This window comes from Ornithodoros turicata, chromosome 1, assembly GCF_037126465.1.
Source record: "Ornithodoros turicata isolate Travis chromosome 1, ASM3712646v1, whole genome shotgun sequence".
Lineage (NCBI taxonomy): Eukaryota > Metazoa > Arthropoda > Arachnida > Ixodida > Argasidae > Ornithodoros > Ornithodoros turicata.
In genome coordinates, this window is record NC_088201.1 from 1,664,892 (window position 1) to 1,687,147 (window position 22,256).

At 45.2% G+C, this 22,256-nt stretch overlaps 3 protein-coding genes across 3 annotated transcripts; 1 reads left to right on the forward strand and 2 right to left on the reverse strand.

Annotated features, from left to right (window-relative positions):
• Positions 1-3,742: 3,742 nt before the first annotated feature.
• LOC135396521 (uncharacterized) lies at positions 3,743-5,137 on the reverse strand. The gene is made up of 3 exons (XM_064627543.1): positions 4,941-5,137; positions 4,466-4,642; positions 3,743-3,932 (listed from the first exon to the last, which is right to left on the reverse strand). The coding sequence occupies exons 1-3, from the start codon at positions 4,960-4,962 to the stop codon at positions 3,769-3,771; spliced, it is 363 nt and encodes a 120-aa protein (XP_064483613.1). The 5' UTR covers positions 4,963-5,137; the 3' UTR covers positions 3,743-3,768.
• Positions 5,138-8,668: 3,531 nt separating this feature from the next.
• Positions 8,669-11,468, reverse strand: LOC135377275 (BRISC complex subunit Abraxas 2-like). The gene is made up of 7 exons (XM_064609590.1): positions 11,361-11,468; positions 11,214-11,304; positions 11,066-11,160; positions 10,821-11,005; positions 10,626-10,766; positions 9,556-9,700; positions 8,669-8,845 (listed from the first exon to the last, which is right to left on the reverse strand). Exons 1-7 carry the CDS (start codon positions 11,439-11,441, stop codon positions 8,834-8,836), a joined length of 750 nt encoding a protein of 249 aa, XP_064465660.1. The 5' UTR covers positions 11,442-11,468; the 3' UTR covers positions 8,669-8,833.
• A 42-nt stretch (positions 11,469-11,510) lies between these two features.
• On the forward strand, positions 11,511-19,377 carry LOC135377274 (hexokinase-2-like). Its single transcript, XM_064609589.1, has 3 exons — positions 11,511-11,637; positions 16,991-18,232; positions 18,961-19,377. Exons 1-3 carry the CDS (start codon positions 11,617-11,619, stop codon positions 19,045-19,047), a joined length of 1,350 nt encoding a protein of 449 aa, XP_064465659.1. The 5' UTR covers positions 11,511-11,616; the 3' UTR covers positions 19,048-19,377.
• Positions 19,378-22,256: the final 2,879 nt, after the last annotated feature.

Below are 22,256 nucleotides of genomic sequence, written 5' to 3' on the forward strand. Positions count from 1 at the left end.
CTGAGGTGGAGTACGTTACCGCCTGATACAAAGAGAAGGCCATTATCCATCCATCTGGTGGAGGATGGGGGCAGGACGTCTGGGCTGGCACTGGGAGCCAGTGATGGGTGATAGTCATTCAAGCACTATCGATAGTACTGTCGATGGTTGAGATGACTACTCATTTGAGTATTAATAGTAAGCTGGACGCCGTCCAAACCCGCTTGCTGCACAAATGTAGAGGTCACTGCTCCCAGTTGTATTATCAATCTAATCAATAATACCTTTATTTATGGTTTAGTAGATAACTTTGAAATAGTTTCACACCATTTGCATGAAAAAAAAAAAAGACACGCACAAAACAGAGGAGGTATTCCGGAAAACGGACTGCAACTTCTGTTCTGTGCTTAAACCAACGCGCGTGTGATTAATATTATTCGGAGCAGCCGCATACGCCGTCAAACTCTAACTAGTTTATGCTACTGTCACAGTAACGCGGGTTTGTGACATCTAAGGACCACTAACTCCTCCTCAGAAATGCCAACTTTATAGCAGTGTGATGTATACTCCGATATGTCATATTTCATGAACTTTTCAGATTTTATTTCCCGAGGATGTATTTCTTTTTTTTCTCCTACAGGTAAACACCAATCACGAGCGAAACGCAATCGTCGAACTGCATGCGAAAAATGATAATTGAATTCGGAAGGATTTGTTTACGATTGAAAACATTTAATTTTAAAAATTGCGAGTGACTAAACGATAGTTTGCATAAGCGAAACGCAAACTCACATTTTTTTTTAAAGGAACATTACTAAATTTTTAAATTCGTAGCCAACAAACTATTGAGAGTTTGCAGGAGTAAAACGTGAAATCAGGAAGTTTCGTTTTCAAAAGCAACCTGATCAAATTTTAAAGTTGTAGTTAACGAACTATTGAGTTTGCAGGAGCATAAGCGAATTCAGAAGGTTTCGCTCTCAAAAGAAACAGCTAAATTTTTAAATTTGCTGTGAACGAACTGTTGATAGTTTCCTGGACTGAAACGTGACTTCAGAAGATTTCACTTTCAAAGGAAACATATTATGAAATTATAACTCAGGAGTGATTAAACTGGATAATTTGCAGGAGCAAAACCGAATTCCGAAAGTTTTGTTCCCAAAAGAAACCTGCTCAAATTTTAAGTGAAGAAACTCTTGAAGAAACTCTCGACTTAAATGACGGCACAGGCACAGCACTGAAAATCTTTTAGGTGTTGCCCCGCACCGGGTTTGTTATCGATTTTAACGCCACACCAAGCACCCAGTTTTTAACCCTTTTCTCTTGATATGATGGTTTCCAGGAGCAAAACTAAAATTTAACTTTAGATTGCGGAAACTATTCATAGTTTGCAGGAGGGACACGCAAATTCAGAAGGTTTTCGTTTTCAAAATAAACCTGCGAAAATTTTAAATTTGGAGCAAACAAACTCTTGGTCGTTTGCAGGAGTGAAATGCAAATTTTGCAGAAAGTTTCATTTTCAAAAGAAACGAGCTAAAATTGTGAATTTGGAGTGACAAAATATGGGTAGTTTGCAGGCAGGAGGTGTCTTATATGTCACAGTGCTATCGATAGTGTGAAAAACTATTGCAATACTATCAAAATCACTCGATAGTTGGACAGTATCGCCCATCACTAGCAGTTGTTAACCCCAATAATAAGTGGCGACATATGCAGAAGTATAATTGAGTGCGTTCAATGGTATCTTCTCGATGTTATCGCCGTCAGTGGGGCCCTATCAAGTATAAAGTGATGTAATATTCTTTTCGGTCATGCGCTACAAAATATGTTTACATAAAACTCAGTGCCCCATATTTTTGCACCGAGTCACAATGCAAAAATTCGTTAAAAGATTATATGACACAAGCTCGTAAAAGAGAAAAAAAAAAAAAAAATTCCTGTAGGCGTAAACGCAAGGCAAGCTCATATCCATGATGAGTAGGGTGTGTTCCTTTGTTGCCCAAGCTCGGTGTCTACTCATCATAGATGTTTCCTGTTGTTTTCAATGATGCGTGGGACGCCATTTTCAAGTGGGACGCCATTTTCAGGGGTGTCCCTATATTTATGCACCACACAGTACATGTTTATGACTGAAACGTTGCCATACCAGCACTAGTCAGGATCAGTGATTTTCCCAGAAATTTGCTGCTTGGGGGGGGGGGGGGGGGGTGCCGAGCTTTCAAGGGGGGTGGGGGGAGTTATGCTTGGCGAAGGTTCCACTCAAGGAATTTTTCTTAGACACGGAAAGAATCGTGGCACAATGGTGACATCTCTGCGCAGCTTTCCCGTTATATTTGTACACGTTACTACGTCAGAATACAGATTCATTAGGAACGGCACTTCAACATTAAGATGCATAATTGCACGACCGACAAAGAAAAAAAGACTAGCACCTTGTCTCACGAAGCTCAATGAATACCTAGCACACAGATTGGACAAATGCATGGTACGATCATCTGCATGACTGTGGTCCTACAGCCCAAGTTTGACAGTACAGGATGTAATTCACTGCGCCGGACTCTCTACCAGAATGTGTTGGTGGCCAAGCTGGGTGGGGTCACCTGAGGAATTTCAGGGGGGGTGTTGCAAAAATGCAAGGGGTGGTGTAGGGAAATCCCTGGTCGGGATGTAAAGGAACGTTTGAGGCAGATTCAACCCCACCGTTTCGCCTTGAAATCCCGAATCAACCAATCAAGAATGCACTTTGAGAAAGAAACCCCCAACCAAAAGTGAGGAAGGTCCTCCTCGTACATACACATAGGGAGCTGTCCATCCCACCCTACCAAAAATTCCTGGTCGTTTATCCTGGGAATAAACGCCGAAAGAAAAGTGCTCCCTTTATTACTGAACCTTACAAGTTTCCTGGCTTTCCCATTTCCCTGGCTGCGCTACTGCTCTGTAAAGAATATAAAAACAACACTTGAAGGCTCTTAGTAGAGTGACTGAAATGGGAGCGGGACAGGAAACCCCACCGAGGACTGCTGCTGGAAGAAGATATATACAATGTGTACAAAACAAAGTAAGAGGGGGTTTCCTCAAACCTCAGTGACATGCTTTTCTACATATCTAGTACAAAGGCAATCTAGAAACAGCCCTTGACCCTAGTAGTTTGCTGTTCCAGTGCACTGAGCCAGCATTCACACTCTGCTTTCAAGTGCCACTCATATAATTTGTTACTGCTGAATGCACACATATTTTAACTCCCATGGAATATGAAAGATGAACCCTCAAGCAGAAACACAATCAGTAAAAGGCTTCTAACCAGCATTATTTCCCTATTTATCCTTGGACTTCTCAGTAACAAAGTGCTGCATTAGCTAAACATCTGGGCCCCCTTCTTTACAAGGCAGAATGACAATCATGGGGCAAAACTCGGTACATGCCTCAAAATGTCAATAAATGCTGTGGCAATTTTTTCTAACACAAATATCTGGAGTGACGGCATTGCCAGTTTCAATTGCGTCGCGACAGAAGGGCGCGGACAGACTGGTGCATAATGTATAACGAACAAAAACAGAGACCTATCTATCCTGCCTCGAAGCACCTACTATGTCCAACCATGCTGTCATAAGGTAACGCAACACTACCTGCGGGAGATTTCTTGCGTACACAATAAACCATTGCATCGGTGCAATGCACCAATGCAATGCAATGCAATGCATTTGCAATGCATTTGCAATGCAAATTTGCTCATTTGGGAACCAATGAAGTTCGCAACAGACAAAAAGCAAATCGTAACTTTTATTATTTTGTTCACCACGACGTGGGACTGACAGCGTTGATGTCAAAGTTGGAGACAGCGTAGCGATTCTTCTTGAGGCGGTTTGCATCAGCACGCAAGTCCGTGACCCGCCGAACCAAGGAAGGTGAACCCTGCGGTGTCGTCGGAGCGGACTCGCTGCGGAGGACAGAGACCACTGGATAGAGATCAACACCTGTTACCTCCAAAGAATAGTCTGCTTTTCATTGTTTGCACCAAATATGACCCCCACTAGTCATTTTAACTAAACGTTTGTTCAAAAATAACTGCCCATTCGTACATATTGCCCCAGTGCTAAATTAAAAAGAAACAAAAAAAAAAGGTCACATCACACGCAATCCTTTGTCCTTACCCGGGGATTTGTTCAATCCTGTAGGTTACAGGTGTTAGGAACAGTAACTACGACACAATCCAGGTGAAAACTTTGGCTGGTTGGTACTGCGTGCCAAAATCGATAAAAAATGTCGCGAAAGGCTCGCAAAACTAAGGCAGGGGATAGCTCTGTCAGTAAATCAATTTATCTGTCGGGGAAAAAAACTATTTGAGGGTACGGCGCAAGTGAACAGCTCTGTGAGAAAAATAAATCCTCGCTCGAGTTCCCTTGCATCTTCTCTTCCCGGCAATGAGGGCTTTCTCAACATGGTTGTATGCACAAAAGCATTTGAAAGCGACATCCCCAGTTGTATGCACCTGGCAGCAGTTTGGCTGCAGGTGGGCGGCTGGCACGGTGGGGCAAATCAAAGCCTCCGGCCTCCGGGGGTGACCCGCAGATGGTCTCTAGGTTGGCTCCCGAATGAAGCCGCTCCATGTGGTTTACCACCCAGTCAGGAACTCGACGACGCTGAACCTCCTTATCTGTCATTTTAGCTGCATGGAAATCATACTTCATTTAAACAAACCTTCGAAATGGATTCCACTATTTTCCACTTCGGAACACTAACATTTTGTGAAAGTAATCAAGAACGTCGATTAATTTCGCACGGCTTTAGCTTGTAGTGCCAGAAGAAAAAGAAGAACCCGTATTTTGCACTGGAATGGCGGCCTTTTCATACCCTGGCCCATAAAAGGCCGTTCAGTAGCATAAAAGTACGAAGCATTGTTACAAAACGCTCTTAGGGTTAAACGACATATACGCAATCACATGAAACGTTGTCAACATCCTCACCTGCACTCTCCGAGTCAGTCATAGCTCTTTGAAAGATGACATGGTGCACTCCTACCGATAAGGCTTAATGATTTTATGACGATGTTCTAACATTTTCAGCAACATTACTGGCGATTACTGGAGTGGTGACTAGGAATGGCTAACGAACGATGGCGGCAGTAACGTACGCAGGTACACAAAGTGTCCACCACGTGACTACTGTCGTCATCGCCACACCACACCACCATCCGCTTGTGATTGGTGCTCTTTTTTATTATAAACCTCTACCCGACAAACGTCATCATGACGTTGGTAGACAGACCGATCGGAAAGGGAGAGCTGGGTTCCACGAATTGGCAATTGTTCGCTGCCCCCCATTGAAAGAAAAGTAGGACCGAACATGAAAGAACTGATGTTCTGAGGCTGATCTTTCATAGGACCGAAGGTCGCGGCCCTTTCAGAGACCATCGTAATCCCCTCAAGAGTCAAGACCGTGGCTTTCGGGCGCGACCTTGTTCGCCACTAGCTTTGCACGTAGTTTAAATCTACCAAACTCGTGGCGCTGTCGAACACTATGACGTCATTTGTTTACAAACAGGTAGAGGTCTGTTCGTCCTGTGTTTTTCCCCTCAAACTCAAGGCAATGTTAATATCAAGTCTATTATTTCGCTCGTTTCTTCGAAGCAATCCGCCATCTTTGATGAGGACTTTCTGACCTAACCTGAGGCACAGTCTCGACGCTCGCACCGCGTGCATCAGATGGAGTTGTTCAGATGCATATAAAATAACTTCTAGACCACAAATTCTTGTAATTCTTGTTTTTTTTTTATATTCGCTATATGGTCTTCTCTCACTTCAGTGCATTATTTCTCTTCTGAACACTCCGGCTACTTAGCAAAAGCCATAAGCCCGTCTACGGAACTACACCCGCTTGGTGAAAGCGAAGCAATTTCGCATGTTCGCGTGATGCTTTCCGAGCACCCGGAATTTGCTAGCTAGTACTGTTTGTGCCCGTTCTCGAAACGCTCGAGCAGGGGGTTGCCCAACTGCATCCGGTGTCGTCACATCCGCACGGCAATGGTAGCGAGTGCCCTCATTCGAAGTTCACGTGGGTTTAGCAGACGACGGAACCCGAAGACGGTATGGTAGAGCACTCGAAAAGAAGTTTCTCTAGACGATTTCAGAAAATCCCAGTGTTCCTTGAGCATGCATTGCATCCTGGTTGCTTACTGAGTGGGGGAATATAGTTTCGCTTTTGCTGACCTTGACACGACGAGGACGATGGACCGGCAGGGGAGAAATTGAAACAGTTTGGAGGCCACCCGTTTCTTTCATATTAGTGAGCTCCCACAGTTCAAAGCGGCGTAAAGCACTCTGGGATTTTCTGAAGTCTTCTATTCGCCAATAGCAGACGACAGAACCGTCGAAGTGCGCATCTCAGCATGGCGGAGCAAACGGAAAATGACTGAGGAATGTCGTTGTCCCATGAACTGGAAACGGTTCTTCTTGTGCCTCCTTATTCTCCCGAGTCTGATGAAGACAGCGGGAACGCCTTCCGTGCCATTGTTCCTTCCCTCTGAACAGAGACCAAAATTTTGAGGGACTTGTCGAGGCTAAAGTACAGTCGTGGTGAAGAGGTATGCAGTGAGCATGTGCTCAGTGGCTATGTAATGTAACAACAATGAATTTGTCAACAGTTCAGGAGGAACTTTTGTTTAAAGAGGGACGTCTACGTTGATTGCAGGGTTTGCTGCATCAGACGCCTACCCTAAGAGCCCCACACACGGTGGAACCACACCAAAAATGCCACGTTCTGTCATTCCTGCGGTAATAGTACAGCTTGGGACAAAAGTTTACGGAACACCGGGGTGTCGCATTTCTCCAATGGAGCGACAACCTAGCAGCAACAAGGAGTGGACATACATATTGAGAGATGAATAGAATAGCCCGCCACCCGTTTCCTATTCAATCGCTTCGTGATAGCTAGCAGGGAAGCGCTCCGATGAAGAAATGCGCAGATGCCGTGTTCCGTAAACTTTTGTCCCAAGCTGTACCTTGTTTGTTGTAGCGCTTTGTATAATACACGTGAAATGGTAAGTAGCACACAGTACGTACACATTTTTTTTTTTTTTGCTCAGAAAGGTTTCACCTTCTATAGCTGTACCAGTACACATGATGTGCACCTATTCAAATTCAAAATCAAGTTTATTCGGGTTGTTATGGTGTTACTATAATAAACACGAGGAGGAGCCAGGGGGAGTTGAAGGCTCCTCGCAACAATGATAACAAAGAATAATAAATACATTTCACAGAATCACGTTAATAACAGCGAATATTATTCAAATGAATTAATAACAATAAAAAAGTAACAGACGTGACACGCGTTTATGTTTAAACATTACATTACACACAAATCATTACATTACAAACAACATCCTTATTATGAACAATACATTATACAAATAATAATGATATTTAAAAGAAAGTCACTGACATAACACACGATCACTATTAAACAAGACAACGTGAACAAGACATAAAGCTAGCTATGTGTTTTGCGTGAGGTGTATTTTATAATGGACTATTGAGAGAGAACCGAGTCATAATTAGAAATTTACGCGCATGCATCAGCGGTAAGTAGGTGATCCTCCTAAGTTTATATTTCATTATTTAGTGTGTCTACACTAACTCTGGAAAGAATATTACAAAACAGAGAACAAGTGGTTAAAATAGGGATAGCAACATTATTCCTAAGGCGAAAGTGCACAGAGACCTGGAGATGGACAAACACAGAAGCATCCCATGCCAGCAGGTTACTTTAGTACATGAAAAGGAGTAAAATATACATGGTGTTTGCTGTAACATGTCCCCAAATAATATTAAAAAATCCAGACGTTGTACAAGGATGCCGCTTGCTGCATTGGTCTTTACCACCAGGAAAGACCCGTTTTGTCAATTTTCAACTGCAACAAATTGAATTTTAAAAATTGATCTTGCTATTTTGCCAAGTCAACCCCACGTTTTTCCGAGGGAAATGGAAAGCGCGTGTTCGATTTACCCAGAAACATCACTGAAGGCATCCAGCACCACAGCGGAAACACAAGAAAAAAAGAAAAACTTGCAAAAAACGCCATTTTGGGACTCGCAAGTTGCCAGGTGCGCGGATTTCAGCACCATGCAGGATGTCATTGCACCACCCCCTCGACGTTCCATCGCCGCACCAAATCTGCTGCCCCTGACAGGTTCACGACTTCTTGCATTGCTTTTCTTCTTCAATGTCTGGAGTAAAGCATTCTTCCTCCAAAGACTGGTGGCTGGCTTAATAATTGGAGGTACAAGAATACAAGGAGGTAGGAACAACAGCTCAGTGGATAGGATCCGTCCAGTCTTTTACGACAGAAGTGAACAAACTTTACTCTTGATTCACGCACCCCAACAAAGTGCCTTATGGACGCGGTTCATTTTTCACGTATCTTTCATTCAATTCCAATTTGCATCCGCACATGGATTTCAGAATTGGAATGACAGAATTGCCATCGAAAGTGAAATGTGTTGTGCAAGAGCACAATATACATCCGTATACTGCGCTCAATTTGTGCATCAATATAGTGAGCTTCTTCAAACAAATCTTTGGTGGGTACCCTGGTGTAAACACAAACCGAAAAACCTTTGGACGATTGTCAGATGCTTTGTGGGCATGCCTCCACACGTCCAGGCCAGGCTTTGAAAATGTCTGTGGTCATGCAGCAGTGATGCCAGAAAGGTCTTTATTGTGGCCAAAATTGATACAAATATGTCAAACGCATACCAGGAAGTCTGTCTTCCAGGAAACACCCTCTCTTTTGCGTAACGTGCCGCCGAAAATGACGTAACTAGTTTTTTTAAAATTCATCCTCAGGATATTCTTGAGCCGATCAAACAAGTTCCTGCGAAGAGAATATCCCTTTCAGAATTTGCTCGCACGAACTTGCCAAGATGTCAGAAAAAAAAATCGGGGCAGACAACCTAAGTACTCGAGGGTCGTGGTAAGAAATGTCAAATGAGAGAGATGTAAAAAGAAAAGTCATCCCCCCTTACTGATTTTATCTGTTAATAGACCTCTACCCGAAAAGCGTCATCGTGACGTTGGCAGACAGACTGAAACCGAAACAAATCGGGAGGGGAGGGCTGGGTTCCCCGCATTTGTTTGCTGCGTCCCTCGAAAGAAAAGTAGGACTTAGGGTCGCGTCCTTTTGAGGGACCATCGTAATCCCCTCAAGACTGCGGCTCTCGGGCGCAACCTTGTTTGCCTCTAGCTTCGAGCGTAGTTCAACTCTACCAAATTGATTCCGCTGTCCAACACTATCGCGCCATTTGTTTCCAAACAGGGAGAGGTCTATTAAACGGCATGCTCGGTGGAGAAAGTTTGCCCAGAACGTTTTTGGCAGCAGACAAATAGAAAGCGTATTCAGTTTTAAAATTCGAGTTGGGTACGTTTTTATAATTGACAATGACAACAAAAAAAAAAAAAAAAAGAATGGTTCCCGCAACGCTCGTTATTTTGTACGGATAACAGAATATTATTTGAAGCTCCGGTGACACCTTCAGATATTGAACGTAGAGCAAAAAATACAAAGTAGAGTATAGTTTTGCCCACCGATATCTTGCCCTGTCGCAACTGGGCCACCTCTTTGGCTGACGCGGCCACCTGGGCTTCGGACTCCGCTACCTGGTCCTGCAACATCTGCAGTGTGCCTTGCAGTTGGCTGTGAAGTTGCAATACAGGCCCTGCTGTCCAGGTCCTGCATCAAAGACACCATTCTTACGATCTCCCTAGCTGTTACAAACAGCGCTCGGGCGGGTCACATCCGTCCACTGCCAAACTATGGCGCCGTTTTACTCCTCGTTCGTCAAATCCGACACGAATTAATGGACCAGTTTCTGCGCAATCTCGCGTAATGCATGGCAGGAGCAGACGCAGGATGTTCCGCGTCCGATGAATTTCAATAAAGTTACTGATTCGGCCGGTTGGTATTGTACATCCATGGTGTTTGTGAGGACGGAGACCTGTCTCCAACCCCTTCTGTTTTGTACTCTTACACCGTAGACGACTCATTACGATCACTGACAGTGCTCAGGTACACAGTAAAGAACTCCCGGTTTTCTTACGCAAAATATCTCGGATATTTCAGCATCGCTCACTTTTTTTACCGGTACTCCCGGACGCGGTGGTGGGTTGGTTGTCAACTCCTCCGGCCTAAGCTTCAACTAACGGGGTACATTTTAGCACCAATGGTACTGCAGCGTTCGTGACAGTTCTTTGTTGTTTTTGGCCTCCTTTCCAATTGCGTGAATCCTCGCAGGAGGGGACTCCAACGAGGAGCTGATTTGTGAGCTCTCCGTGCCAATAAAATACCGCACCGTAGGGGCCCTCGAACCACCTGCAGTCGTCTGCAATTGTTGCATCGTCCGAAATTGTGTAGGCGCCACCTGCGAGTACCACTGGGCACCACAACTTTTCTGAAACTGAGTTTCTGCGCCAACTTTCTAATGCAGCACTCTAATTTTTTTTTTTTTCAAAATATATGTAACGTGGATTTGTATATACCGATTACAAAATTTCTCTTCATTATTGCAGAGAGACATAATGAGACAACTGTGTGATTCATAATGTACATACACGATGAAAAAGAGCGAAACAATAAGCCCGAAGAATTTTGTACTAACTGAGTTGCGGAGGCAAGAAGCTGCGAAAAGGCTCCCTGGTGAATACTAGCCGCTGAGCCTGGGTAGAGGTGATAATCTGTGTGGCTGGCAGCCAGGTTGACCAACTGCAGGGGCACAGCACGGTAGCGTTTCTCTCCAGCCCTGTAACAGGCAGATTTGGAAGGATATTTGGAGAAGGAGTGAATGCACACTTACCCCAAGAGAAAGACGTGATCCATGGAGTGGGTGGCACCATTTGGGGATGTGGCAGCACGGAACAGGGCCAGAAGGAAGAGATCACTTTGGGTCACCCACTGGGAAAGCCGCTGGTGGATCGCTTGCTCACGTAGGGACACTTGAAGTGCAGACTGACGACGAAATCGATACCAGCCGACCACTTCCTACAGCGAAACGACACTTTTCCAACAATATATTTTCAAGAGAGAGACGCACCCACCTACCCTGCGTGCTAAAACGGAGGCCACCTTCTCTTGGTTCAAACAGCACTGCTTGTCGTACAGCTGGTACTGGCCGCACGGAAGCATGGAACAGATTTCTGCAATCGATCCATCAACATTCATGCGCCCTTATAATGCTCGAGTTGCGTACTCAAATTGGTTTCTTCAGTTTCGCCGTGCAGTTGCGAATCACTGATGGTATCTGTAATGCGACTTGTCACTTCTCCCAGCAAAAATCCTTCCTGCAAGATGAGAGGGTACTACGTACTGCGTTACCAGTACGTGCAACATCGGTCACCTGATCTCCGGAGTTATTCGTGTTCTCATAAATGAGACTGGCGAGCAGAGCTCCACTCATTGTGACAGTTACCGCAGCCATGCCGGAAGTCCGGAAGGTGTGTATATCTACGTCACGCCTGCTTTTTTGACGCACTACCGCTGGTGACGTGCAAACGTGCAAGCAACAACCACAGTTTGCTCAGCTCAGTCAGGGCTCAGTCTTTCCCGAGCACTGGTTGGGTGGTGTTACGAATTGGTCCATTTCCCCTACAATCATGACTGAAAACAGAAACAAGGTGAGTCAGAAATCGTGCCCTAGATTAATGTGCCTTATTGTTAAACTCCTTCAGCGAAATGACCTCTTTCGCGGTTGCAGCGAAGTGCTCTACACTCGTGTGAAGGCGATATTTCCACGAGCTCAATTGACGAGTAAAAACAGAGCGACAGAGAAGTGGATAGGTCATGTTGCGATGACATAAACTGGAAACATTTGGGTTCCTTCTGTAATAAATGCAGAGAGAAATTATGCTTGCGCTGATATCCCAATGCGAGACATTTTTTCTCTCTCTCTCTTGAAGGAAAACAAGCTTGTTTCCTTGGTACATGATGCTTTTTTTTTTTTCTTTTCTTTTCTTGGCACCCTCGTGAAAAAATTCGATCCCGCAAGTTTAGGGACGGCGAAATGTGGATGGCAGGGTCAGAAGCCAAAGGTACGACAGATGCACGTATGCAGCGTTATTTTTGGTGGCCTTTATTCCTGTATGACCTTGAAGACAGCGTTTGACTTTCCGACGACCTTCTCTCCATTTGCCCCTGAACCAAATATGTCTTTTGACAAGGAAACGCGTTGCCAATTGGTTGCATCAGGATGACGTAACAAATTCCGGCCGGCAATTCCAAGCAAAATAATGATTTCAGCTTCAATCGGCGCTCTGGCTCATCATGGTAAATTTCGCCCGGTTATTGAGACACCGAGGGCAAAAAAAAAAAAAAAAAAAAAAAGAAAGAAACCGGAGATAGCCAGACGATGGAGCTGGCAGACCAAAGGAAGGATACTTGGAATGCACACTAGGATGGAAATGACGTCGTGGAGGAGAGCTGTAAAGTAGCGGTCATATGACCACCATGGGTTACGGGATTACACAGGGGGAGATGACAGTTGTCTCGCCACGTAAACACCCAATTATTATTAGTTTCAATTGACCGATGAGATGATGAGAAAGATCCTCGATACTACTGACCACGAGCTTTTGACAGCCATCCAGGCACAGTCCGAGATAAGAGTACCTTCGATAGAGACATAGTGGCGCACACATTTTGTAGAAGGAAATGATCGCTCGAAATGTTCATTGTAGAAGAAACACACCGCGGCTGTGCTTTGAGTCATTTAGTTTGAAATAAGCAGTGTTGTGCTCAGTAGCAGAATATACTGTGTCGCTACAAAGTTGAAAAAGATAGCACATAAAAGCTTTTCCACACCTTGCTCAGCTGCTTGTGGTTCGTAATACATGCCATGTGGTGTAGTGGCGAGTCAAGATAATTCCACTATGCAAATTCTGCTATTAAATACAAATTTTTTTTTTCACACTAAATACGCCGTTTTGCCTTCCGACCGTCGGAGGTTGCGCACGCTTCTTTTCCGCTCGCGCAATGCAGTGATCAGTATCAGCCCTACCGAGAGCCTATATGACCCGCACACTAAAATTTTGAAAATTTGCGTCGTTTGCGTTTTGAAGGTTCCCGCGCAATTTGCGCACCCCGAAATTTGCCGATTTTTCGGCTGAAAAAGTGCGCAAATTATGCGAGTAAATACGATAACTGGGTTTTGAAATGGAATTATGGTGTCTGCTCCGAATTTAGCGTCTAAGTATTTTTCAGTTCCTATAAACTTCGCAGAAGCTGAAATATACAGGGTGTTTGGTCTAACGTGTCTACAAACTACATTTCAAGCGAGCGATAAAAAAAAAAAGCGAGTGATACTTTTCTGCTACTTGTGTAAGACAGGTACTACTTCACTAGTAGCACCAGTTTCTTAGTCAAGTAGCTGAAAAGTAGCTCTCGTTTCTCTTTTATCGCTCGCTTTAAATAAAATTTCGCGACACGTTAGAGCGAAACACCCTGCATTTCAGCAGGTATAGAATGATTGTAGCTGTCAGAGGAGATCACAAGGTATCGTGTAATGTTGAAGTTTATATAATACTTTATGTTCCCACATTATCCAAGAAAATAGTGTTTCCCGCTTCAAGCAGCCATTGACTCCTTGCGCAGCACGCGCTCTTATCTGACGTTGTTTCGCGTGCGCGTGCAATACGTCTCCTGCGACGCTGCACGTCCGTCCACATCGCGCCAATCGCGCCCTTCGACGCAATCGGATTTCCGCGGAATTCCCTGCCAAACGAAGGATTCCGGATCCCGCAAAACCGGGGCCATAATTATTGTACACAAGAGAAATGAGGCCAACATATTAGAGGAACAGTACAAAGATGGCCACAAGAGGGCTCCTATTGTCGGCACAGTTCCCCCTGAAGTCTGCCCAGGACGCATACTAACCCCACTGTCTCCTTCCTCTCTCCATCTGTCCACGTCTGTACGCCGCTCATAGCCACAGTTGCTTCGCGGCGCTAACACGCAATTTTTTTTTTTTTTAAATGACGGCTCCTACAACTTTCTTACTACGGAAAGCTCTGGTGGAGCGAGAACCTCCAGAAAACCTATATTCTGAATATAAGAGAAATTAGGTTTCTCAAGATGCTATGTAATGGAAAAGAGGCAAAAGTAGTATAGGTACCAGTACAAAGTTACAAAAGAATATTCACCTAAAATCCCTCGACAGAAATTCTTCACCCATTTGTGTTTGCAAATCGCGCAAGTATCTCGCCGAGTCAAGTGACCGTAGATAGATAGATGCTGTATTTAAAGTGCACATAACAGCTCAAGGGCACAATATATGTCGCACCCACATTTAACGGAAATCAACTTAGGGAAGGCTACGCACAAAGAGCGCTTTTATATCGCGAGGAAGCACAAAAAAGGTCAACGTCCTGAGGAAACGAGTTGTACTTAATCTGAAACCTAAACGACGGTGATAAGGTGAAACGATATGCCGGATAAAAAAAAGTGAAACACGCCCGTTACATCTACGAGGAACATGAAAATGTAGAGCAGCAAGGAACTGCCCACTCGCGATACTGCCATTCGCAACCTTGAACAAATACGAGGCGTCCGGCATCTGTCTGTGGCTATAACGTGTAGCGAGACAGAGTTGCGATAATGCGTATGTAATTGTAACACCTACGCTGAAAATATCTGTCGTATACGGTATACGGACAAGGCGCTTTCGTACCTTCTCGATTTCCATCTCGTAGCACTTGGCAAACAGTTCCGAACGACAGAGTCAAACTCGAGCTTTGATCCTACTATATAGGTGTGGAGAGTTTTGTTCCTGCGTGTCCTCTTCCACAGTTTGTTTACTTGCTCTGAACAATCCATATTTAAAAGCTATACATGTTGCAAACACAGTAGCTTTATAGTACAGGGATGCAATACAGTACAACTATAAACTAGCCCAATTATCCAAGTTATACAGGGTGTTCAAAATTAAGCTTTTACTAGCATTTTGTAAATAGGCGAACAAAAGAAAACTGGCCGCTATTTGTTTGTTCCTTGAGTAAGAAACAGGTGCTACATAATTAGCAGCACCTGTTTCTTACACAAGTAGCGTAAAGTTATCATCCGGTTTCCTGTCATCGCTGTGTTTGCGTAGCGCTCGAGAAAGCTTCATTTTGAACACCCTGTATACAATTATGTGCTCCGCAGAATATGTGAACTAAGAAAAATTGCTGAAAAGTATGTGGATACATTCCGAGATATTAGAAAAGAGGTTACATTCTTAATCGTGTTAGATGGTGCTTAACTTACGGGAGCAATACAAATCGATGAGGATCGTGGCCAGAACGGTGAGTAAATAAGTAAAATAAAGAGGAAAAACTAGTTTCTGATTTTTTTTTTTTTTTTAATTGGCTGTACATTCAAATAAAGAACACGCATAAATGCCAAACACGTGCAGACCCATAGCAGTCTGCTCGGTGGAAATCCTTGGATTCTGTAAATTCAATTTAAGGGCCCTCGAACCTCCTTGAATATGGAATCACTCCTTGTATTCCTTGAAAACGTGACCGGACCCAACGGACAGGAACCTGCGTTGGCAGTTTGTGAATTGGTCCACATATTCCTTCCGTGTGTGGAGCAGCAGAATTGGAGATTGGACAAATCCAGAATTTTGTGAATCCGAATTCGAAACCAATGAAGGTTCTGCGAATCCACGAATCTTTCGAATCCTTTCTTTAAAAAGAGTTTAAGCAACCAGAAAAAAAAGACTCTACTGAAAAGTGTTTCGAAGCAGAATATGATACATTTGTGTGACGATACATAAAGTATTACGTAATAGTTAAGTTTCAGGAGAAAATATAGCCACGCGGTTCATTTATTTAACACATTGTTCATCGACTACACGAAACACATAAATTCTCGAGCCTGAATTATTTCCGTAAAGCTAAAGCAAGAATCAAAAGCAAAACCGTATTACTTTTAAACTTATAACGTAGCAGTTACTGTCTGAACTCTTTCAGTCCTGAGCAATGTAAACAAGCAAGAGAACACATGTCTGTCAATGAGGCTTTTGGCAGACTCCGGAGGGGCCAGTTTGAAAAAGAAAGGAAACAAACGTGGTTGGTGGATTCGAAAGATTCGATTCGCCGTTTTCCCGAATCCCGAATCTTGAATCCCTGCCTAGGATTCGAGGATTCGCGGATTAGGTTGGCACATCCCTAAGCGGAACAATTTGCTCTTTCGCTCGGCTCTCAATTGCACGTTCATCTGCCTGGATTACACACACAGGGATGATGGAACAGAGAGTATTCCTTCTCCTTCTCTACCTTGACTGGTACGTGGCATTCATGGCACACACTCACCTGCCCAATGACAGCACTACGATCGCTGTGTACCAGTCAGGTAGAAAACGCGACTGCTTAGTATCTTCCCATACCATAGTGTTTGAACCAGGCAGATGAACGTCCAGTTGAGAGCCGGATAGCTGAGTGTGCTGCTCCGCTGCCCCGCGCAAGAAATATGTAAACCAAAATCAATTAATAAAAAAAAAATCACTAAGTGTCCACACATTTTTTATTTTTATTTTTTTAGGGGGGGGGGGGGGGGGGGTTCCAGTCAGCAGATCAGAGGTGCTGAAAGCATCCCAAGTAAGAAGAAAATTGTCGCGTGAAATATGCACGGAAATTGACTCTTAGCGTAGTTTCTCCTGAAGAAATTTTGATTAGCTCGTTGGTTTAGCTGTAAAATTAATGTCTCTGGAGACTGCACTTGCATGGTAAAATGGGCCAGATTGCAACAGATGATGTCTGGTTCCTTGAGCTGGCCTGCATTAGTTTCCTACTTGTAATGTGACAGTTTCAGCTGGCAACCTTTTTTGATTGCCAAATCCAATAAAGCCATTTGGGCCTTGCGTTGATTTACATTGGTGGGTTTTCCCACCACCATAGATTTGACCTGATATTGAAATCTGATTCCACTGGGGGTGATGAAAGGGTAGCTGCTTTAGCTCTAAACAGCTCGTTATTTTTTGCCACCCAACAGGTAGAAGCCCTGACTCGTGACTTGGAGCTGCCCAATGATGTCCTATTAAAGGTTTCATCGCTACTGCTCGACGAATTCAACAAAGGCCTGGGCAAAGACACACACAAGACGGCCGAAGTGAAGATGTTTGTCACGTACGTACGAGATGTGCCGGACGGCAGTGAACACGGCACGTTCCTCGCTCTGGACCTGGGCGGCACCAATTTCCGCGTCCTCCTCATCAATATCAAAGGGGACGAGTTCAGCATGCAAAACGAAATTTATGCCGTGCCCCAGGAGATAATGTTGGGAACGGGAGAGGAGCTCTTTGACCACATAGCCGAATGTCTAGCCACCTTCATGGACAAATATCAAGTGAGAGGTCGCAAACTGCCCCTGGGTTTCACCTTCAGCTTCCCCTGTCGCCAGGAGGGCCTGACCAGTGCCCGGCTCGTTACTTGGACCAAGGGCTTCAAGTGCACGGGCGTCGAGGGCCAGGATGTGGTGCAGTTGCTGCGAGAGGCCATCAACCGACGGAAGGACGTTGCCATCGACGTGATGGCAGTGGTGAACGATACGACGGGAACTCTCATGTCCTGCGCCCACAAAAACAAACAGTGCCGCTTGGGTCTTATTGTGGGGACTGGCACCAATGCCTGTTACATGGAGAAACTGGAGAACGTGCAGCTGTGGGATGGTGATGGTGAGGGGCCCCATCAGGTGATGATCAACACCGAATGGGGAGCCTTTGGAGACCACGGCACGCTGGACTTTGTGCGCACCCTCTACGACCGGCAAGTGGATGAAAATTCTCTGAACCCTGGCAAGCAGCTGTTTGAGAAGATGATTTCGGGCATGTACATGGGGGAACTGGTGCGCCGTGTGGCGGTCCACCTTGCCCAGGAGGGTCTCCTCTTCCACGGAAAGCTTTCGGAGAAGATGAGAACCATGTACGCCTTTAAGACCAAGTACATTTCCATGATTGAGAGCGAGGCCAGGGGCTGTTACGACCAGACCAGACTGGTCTTGGTAAAGATGGACCAGGTCGCAACGGACGAGGATTGCGAGTGCCTGAGACTCGTGTGCACTCGCGTGTCTACGCGGGCGGCGCATCTGGTCTCTGCAGCGGTGGCCACCATCCTCAACAAGATGAAGCGCCCCCACACCACCGTTGGCGTCGACGGTTCAGTCTATCGCTATCACCCGCGTTTTCACTCCCTCATGGAGGCCAAGATTGCGGAGCTGGTGCATCCTCAGTACAAGGTACTCTTCTTTCCCTCATTCTCTTCTCAGATATGATTTCTCTGAAAGATGGAAGTCACTGAAAAGGTTAGCCAGGCTGTAGGACTCAAACCCACATCTTCTGGATTTCCGGTCCAGGGCTCTACCAATACGCTCTGCAAGTAACTGAGCGTTCTGCGCATATCCCTCTCCCGGTTACTCCACTCGGAAAGCCCCATTGGCTACGGCGGCGCCCTCCCTCTTCCCTCTCACTGCCTCATCTCATGCGCAGAGACGCACTTGCACAGAGTATAGAGCAAAGCTAACACACCTTCCCAGCGACTTCCAAGGGTGCGTCATCCGAAGGGACAAATCAACCACACTCTCTCATTCATCCCCCCTTGAACATCAGTTCTCTCATGTTCAACAGTTGCCGCCTGCGTCGATCCCGTCGTATGAATGTGTGTGTGAGTGAGAAAAATGTAAGAGTGAAAGGGGGTTGAGTGAGAGAGAGTGGTTGATTTGTCCCTTCAGATGGGGACGCAACCTTGGAAGTCGCTGAGGAGGTGGGTTAGCTTAGCACAGTTGGTGAGAGCCCTGGACCGGCAATCCAGAAGATGTGGGTTCGAGTCCTACAGCTGGCTAACCTTTTTAGTGACTTTCATCTTTGATCGTTAATTTCTCAGGCCAATTGAGGCTTTGTATGTGTTTGTCCTTTCTATGTTGTTCCAGCCTCGTAACATCGGTTATCTCATGATTTCTCTTTTCAGTTTGACCTAATGCTTTCTGAAGACGGCAGCGGTCGTGGTGCAGCCCTAGTAGCGGCGGTCGCGGTGCGGACGCAAGAGCGGAAGTAGTGACTAATTTATTGAGTCCATAACATTCCTTCTGTACAGATATTTTTAACTCCATCATTTTAGACCAGGGACGTCATTCGTTTTACGAGGGGAAATACGCCTCTCGGGTGAGAATCTCGTAAAAAAACGCCGGTGGAAAAAAACTTTGTTAGACAGGATGTATTTTAAAATGATCTCTCTCAGTAGCAACAGATGTGGAATGGGAGGACATATACACTTGGTGTTGTGGCGAGAGATTGCAATCCCTGGTTGTAAAGCCAGTGATAGTTTAGGCAGGTGCGATTTCTGTCCAGGCTGGTTTTTCGACTGAAATAAATGTTTAGTACAATATTTGTGTCTTCTCTCTAGACTGCGATAAATTGGCCCACACCGCTAGACTCATTTTATTTTGCGGTGTAACCAGCTAGGCAGGGATGGGCATAAACATATCTGTATACTGCAAACGTACTTTTATTCGCGATGTATTAATTTTCGCGAATTTCGCGACCGCTAAAAAATCGCGAAAAATTGTACTCGCGAACACAGCTTGACATTGATCACGCGGAAGGAAACGGACCTGGAATCGCGAAATTAAATACTCGTGAATAACTTCCCAAATGCGATTCGCGAAAATTTATACATCGCGAATAAAGATACGTTTGCAGTAGTGTATGAAGTTATAAGCCAGGTTCCAGAGTGAACCTAAAACCGGAAAAGAAAAAAAAAAGATCTGGGGGGAAACCGAAAATATGTTTTCGTCCCTGAACTATTTGACCCTCAAGGTCACACCTACAAGGTGACCCTCAAGGGCACAATACACGGTCACCTTGGTTTTGTCTTGAGTCACGTGGTAGGCATTCTAACCCCACTATTTCTCTCACTGTTGGGAACAATAAAGGGATTATTTTCGCTGTAATCAATTCTGCTTGCACCATGTGAAACTGAACCAGTTTCGAACCGTAGTCTTTTTTTTCTTTTTTTTTACTCCGGAGCTAAACCGAAACTGAAGTTTTCTTTGAACCGGAACAAAAAACTTTCGCTTCGACACCCTGGATATATAAATACCAAATAGTTCAAATATTATTTACATGCTTAGCATAAACACTTTGTAATTACAGTATTTAAATAAGCAATTTAAATACCCTCAATACTTTCATAAGTACTTGAAATGAGCAAATGGAATCAATATGGACTAAATTATCGCTCACATATAGTGTCTAATTGACCTAGATCGTGTATCTAAGAGGGGTGTTCCAGTCAAACCGGGACTTTTAATTTTTCGCAAAACTAAAATGAACTTAGAGGCGAGAAATTTGTTTTATTTTTCAACACGTAATCTCAAATTGCACTAATGCACTTGTCGTAGCGTTTCACGAGGACTTGGATGCCAGCATCGTAGAAATCCTTACCGGCGCGTAGCAGCCATGATCGGACCGCATTCTTGACCTCGTCGTCGCAGCTGAAGTGGCGGCCCCCAAGAAATGCCTTCAGTGGCCGAAGAGATGAAAATCTCTGGGGACGAGGCCTGGACTGTAAGGGGGATGTGGCAGCAACTCCCAGCCAAGTTCCTGATGCCGGCGTGCATTGTCCCGTAGGAGGAGGACTCCTTTGGAGATGAGGCCCGGCCGGTTTTGCTTCAGCGCCTTATGCACATCCCTGAGAATCTGGCAGTAATATGCACTATTGATGGTGGTACCACTGGACAGACTGGAGGTGTTCATGAATGATAGTGTTCAACGTTCCCACAGAAAGGTCCGTCTTTCGTGCCAGTTCGAGACATGTTATCCGTCGGTCCTTGAGGATCAGGCGTTCCACAAGTTGGATATGTTGTCAGGAACTCTGACGCTCTGAGCCGCCCCGGCCAGGATCGTCCTGCACTGATGTACGGCCGTCTCGGAACCGCTTGCACCACTCAAACGCTTTGCTGCGGCAAAGTGTATCGCTGTTCGATGTGCGCGCTCACCTCCTTGGCGGCCATCTTGTCCAGCACGTGTCTTCTGTTTTGCGCAAACTTTGGACCACCACGTGGTGAACGCGGAGGCCTGTCGCGTGTGAAAATGACGAAAAAGAAGTAGCGCGAGCCATTTGTACACTCAGGAGACAGAAAGTCCCGGTTTCACTTGAACACCCCTCGTACCATGCTGACCAATATGCCACATATAGAGTTTGTAGAGGAGATGATGGAATGTCCCAGATGTACGTGCTTCTCTGTCCAGGACGTTGCCAATAAAACTCCTACAGAGGAACATCTTCTTTACATTTGGTGATCCGGACATCGAACACCTCAGTCCGGTAGATAGACCTCTCCCTGCTTATAAACAAATGACGTCATAGTGTTCGACGGCGCCACCTGTTTGGTAGACTTGAACTATACGCTCGAAGCTACGGGCGAACAAGGTTGCGCCCGAAGCCATGGTCTTGAGGGGATTACGATGGTCCCTGAAAGGGACGCGACCTTCGGTCCTACTTTTCTTTCAATAGGAGGCAGCTCGAACACGTGCCCATTCGTGGAACCCAGCCCTCCCCTTCAGATTTGTTTCGGTTTCAGTCGGGTAGAGGTCTATTCGGCCCTTCACCATCCCAAATTGTGCATCTTCCTGACATAATCACCACAAGCTTCCTTTTCCATCTGGCCTTCCTCATTCGTCCTCGCCTTGACAATTCCAGCAGCCAACCAAGTTACAGCATGTATTTTACCGCAGATGCGCGCACCTGCATAAAAAACAAACAAACAAAAAGAGATCGTGCAAGTGCTAAAATAGATCAAAGTAACACATCACACAAAACCAAAATGCTATATGGCAAGAGTAGACAAGATATGAGATCTCAAAGGGGGAAGCCGGGAAGCTGCCCAGTTCTGGGAAGAAAATGGAACCGTCTGAGGCCAGAGTGGTAAAACTGATTTCACCAAAGTGGAACCAGTCACCCCACTTGAGAATCCAGCTGGGACCATTCTGGGATCCGTCCAGATTTTCGCGGGTTGCTTGGGATTCCGTTCCGGTCCAGTTCCCCAGTCAGAAAATTCTGTCCCCCGGATGTCCATCGGATATACTTTCACGGAGATACTGATATCCGCAGAATAATGAAATTTCTCCAGCGGATATCCTACTGAGGTCCGCTTGGCCGGGCTTCGAGCTTCTTACGAATGTTCACTTTGCGGACATAGCCAGGAGATACGGACGTAAGCAGGAGCTCTCTCGGATGCAGTATATATATATATATATATAGAC

Excerpts from the sequence above, each read along its gene's own strand:
- LOC135396521 (XM_064627543.1), bottom strand. The coding sequence starts at position 4,962 with ATGACTGACTCGGAGAGTGCAG. Across the intron at positions 4,643-4,940 it reads GACTGACTCGGAGAGTGCAG|CTAAAATGACAGATAAGGAG; the intron begins GTGAGGATGTTG and ends ATTTCCATGCAG. Across the intron at positions 3,933-4,465 it reads TGCAGCCAAACTGCTGCCAG|TGGTCTCTGTCCTCCGCAGC; the intron begins GTGCATACAACT and ends ATCTCTATCCAG.
- LOC135377275 (XM_064609590.1), bottom strand. The coding sequence starts at position 11,441 with ATGGCTGCGGTAACTGTCACAATGAGTGGAGCTCTGCTCGCCAGTCTC. Across the intron at positions 11,305-11,360 it reads CGAATAACTCCGGAGATCAG|GAAGGATTTTTGCTGGGAGA; the intron begins GTGACCGATGTT and ends CTCATCTTGCAG. Across the intron at positions 11,006-11,065 it reads CCTCCGTTTTAGCACGCAGG|GAAGTGGTCGGCTGGTATCG; the intron begins GTAGGTGGGTGC and ends GTTTCGCTGTAG.
- LOC135377274 (XM_064609589.1), top strand. The coding sequence starts at position 11,617 with ATGACTGAAAACAGAAACAAG. Across the intron at positions 11,638-16,990 it reads TGACTGAAAACAGAAACAAG|GTAGAAGCCCTGACTCGTGA; the intron begins GTGAGTCAGAAA and ends GCCACCCAACAG. Across the intron at positions 18,233-18,960 it reads TGGTGCATCCTCAGTACAAG|TTTGACCTAATGCTTTCTGA; the intron begins GTACTCTTCTTT and ends TTCTCTTTTCAG.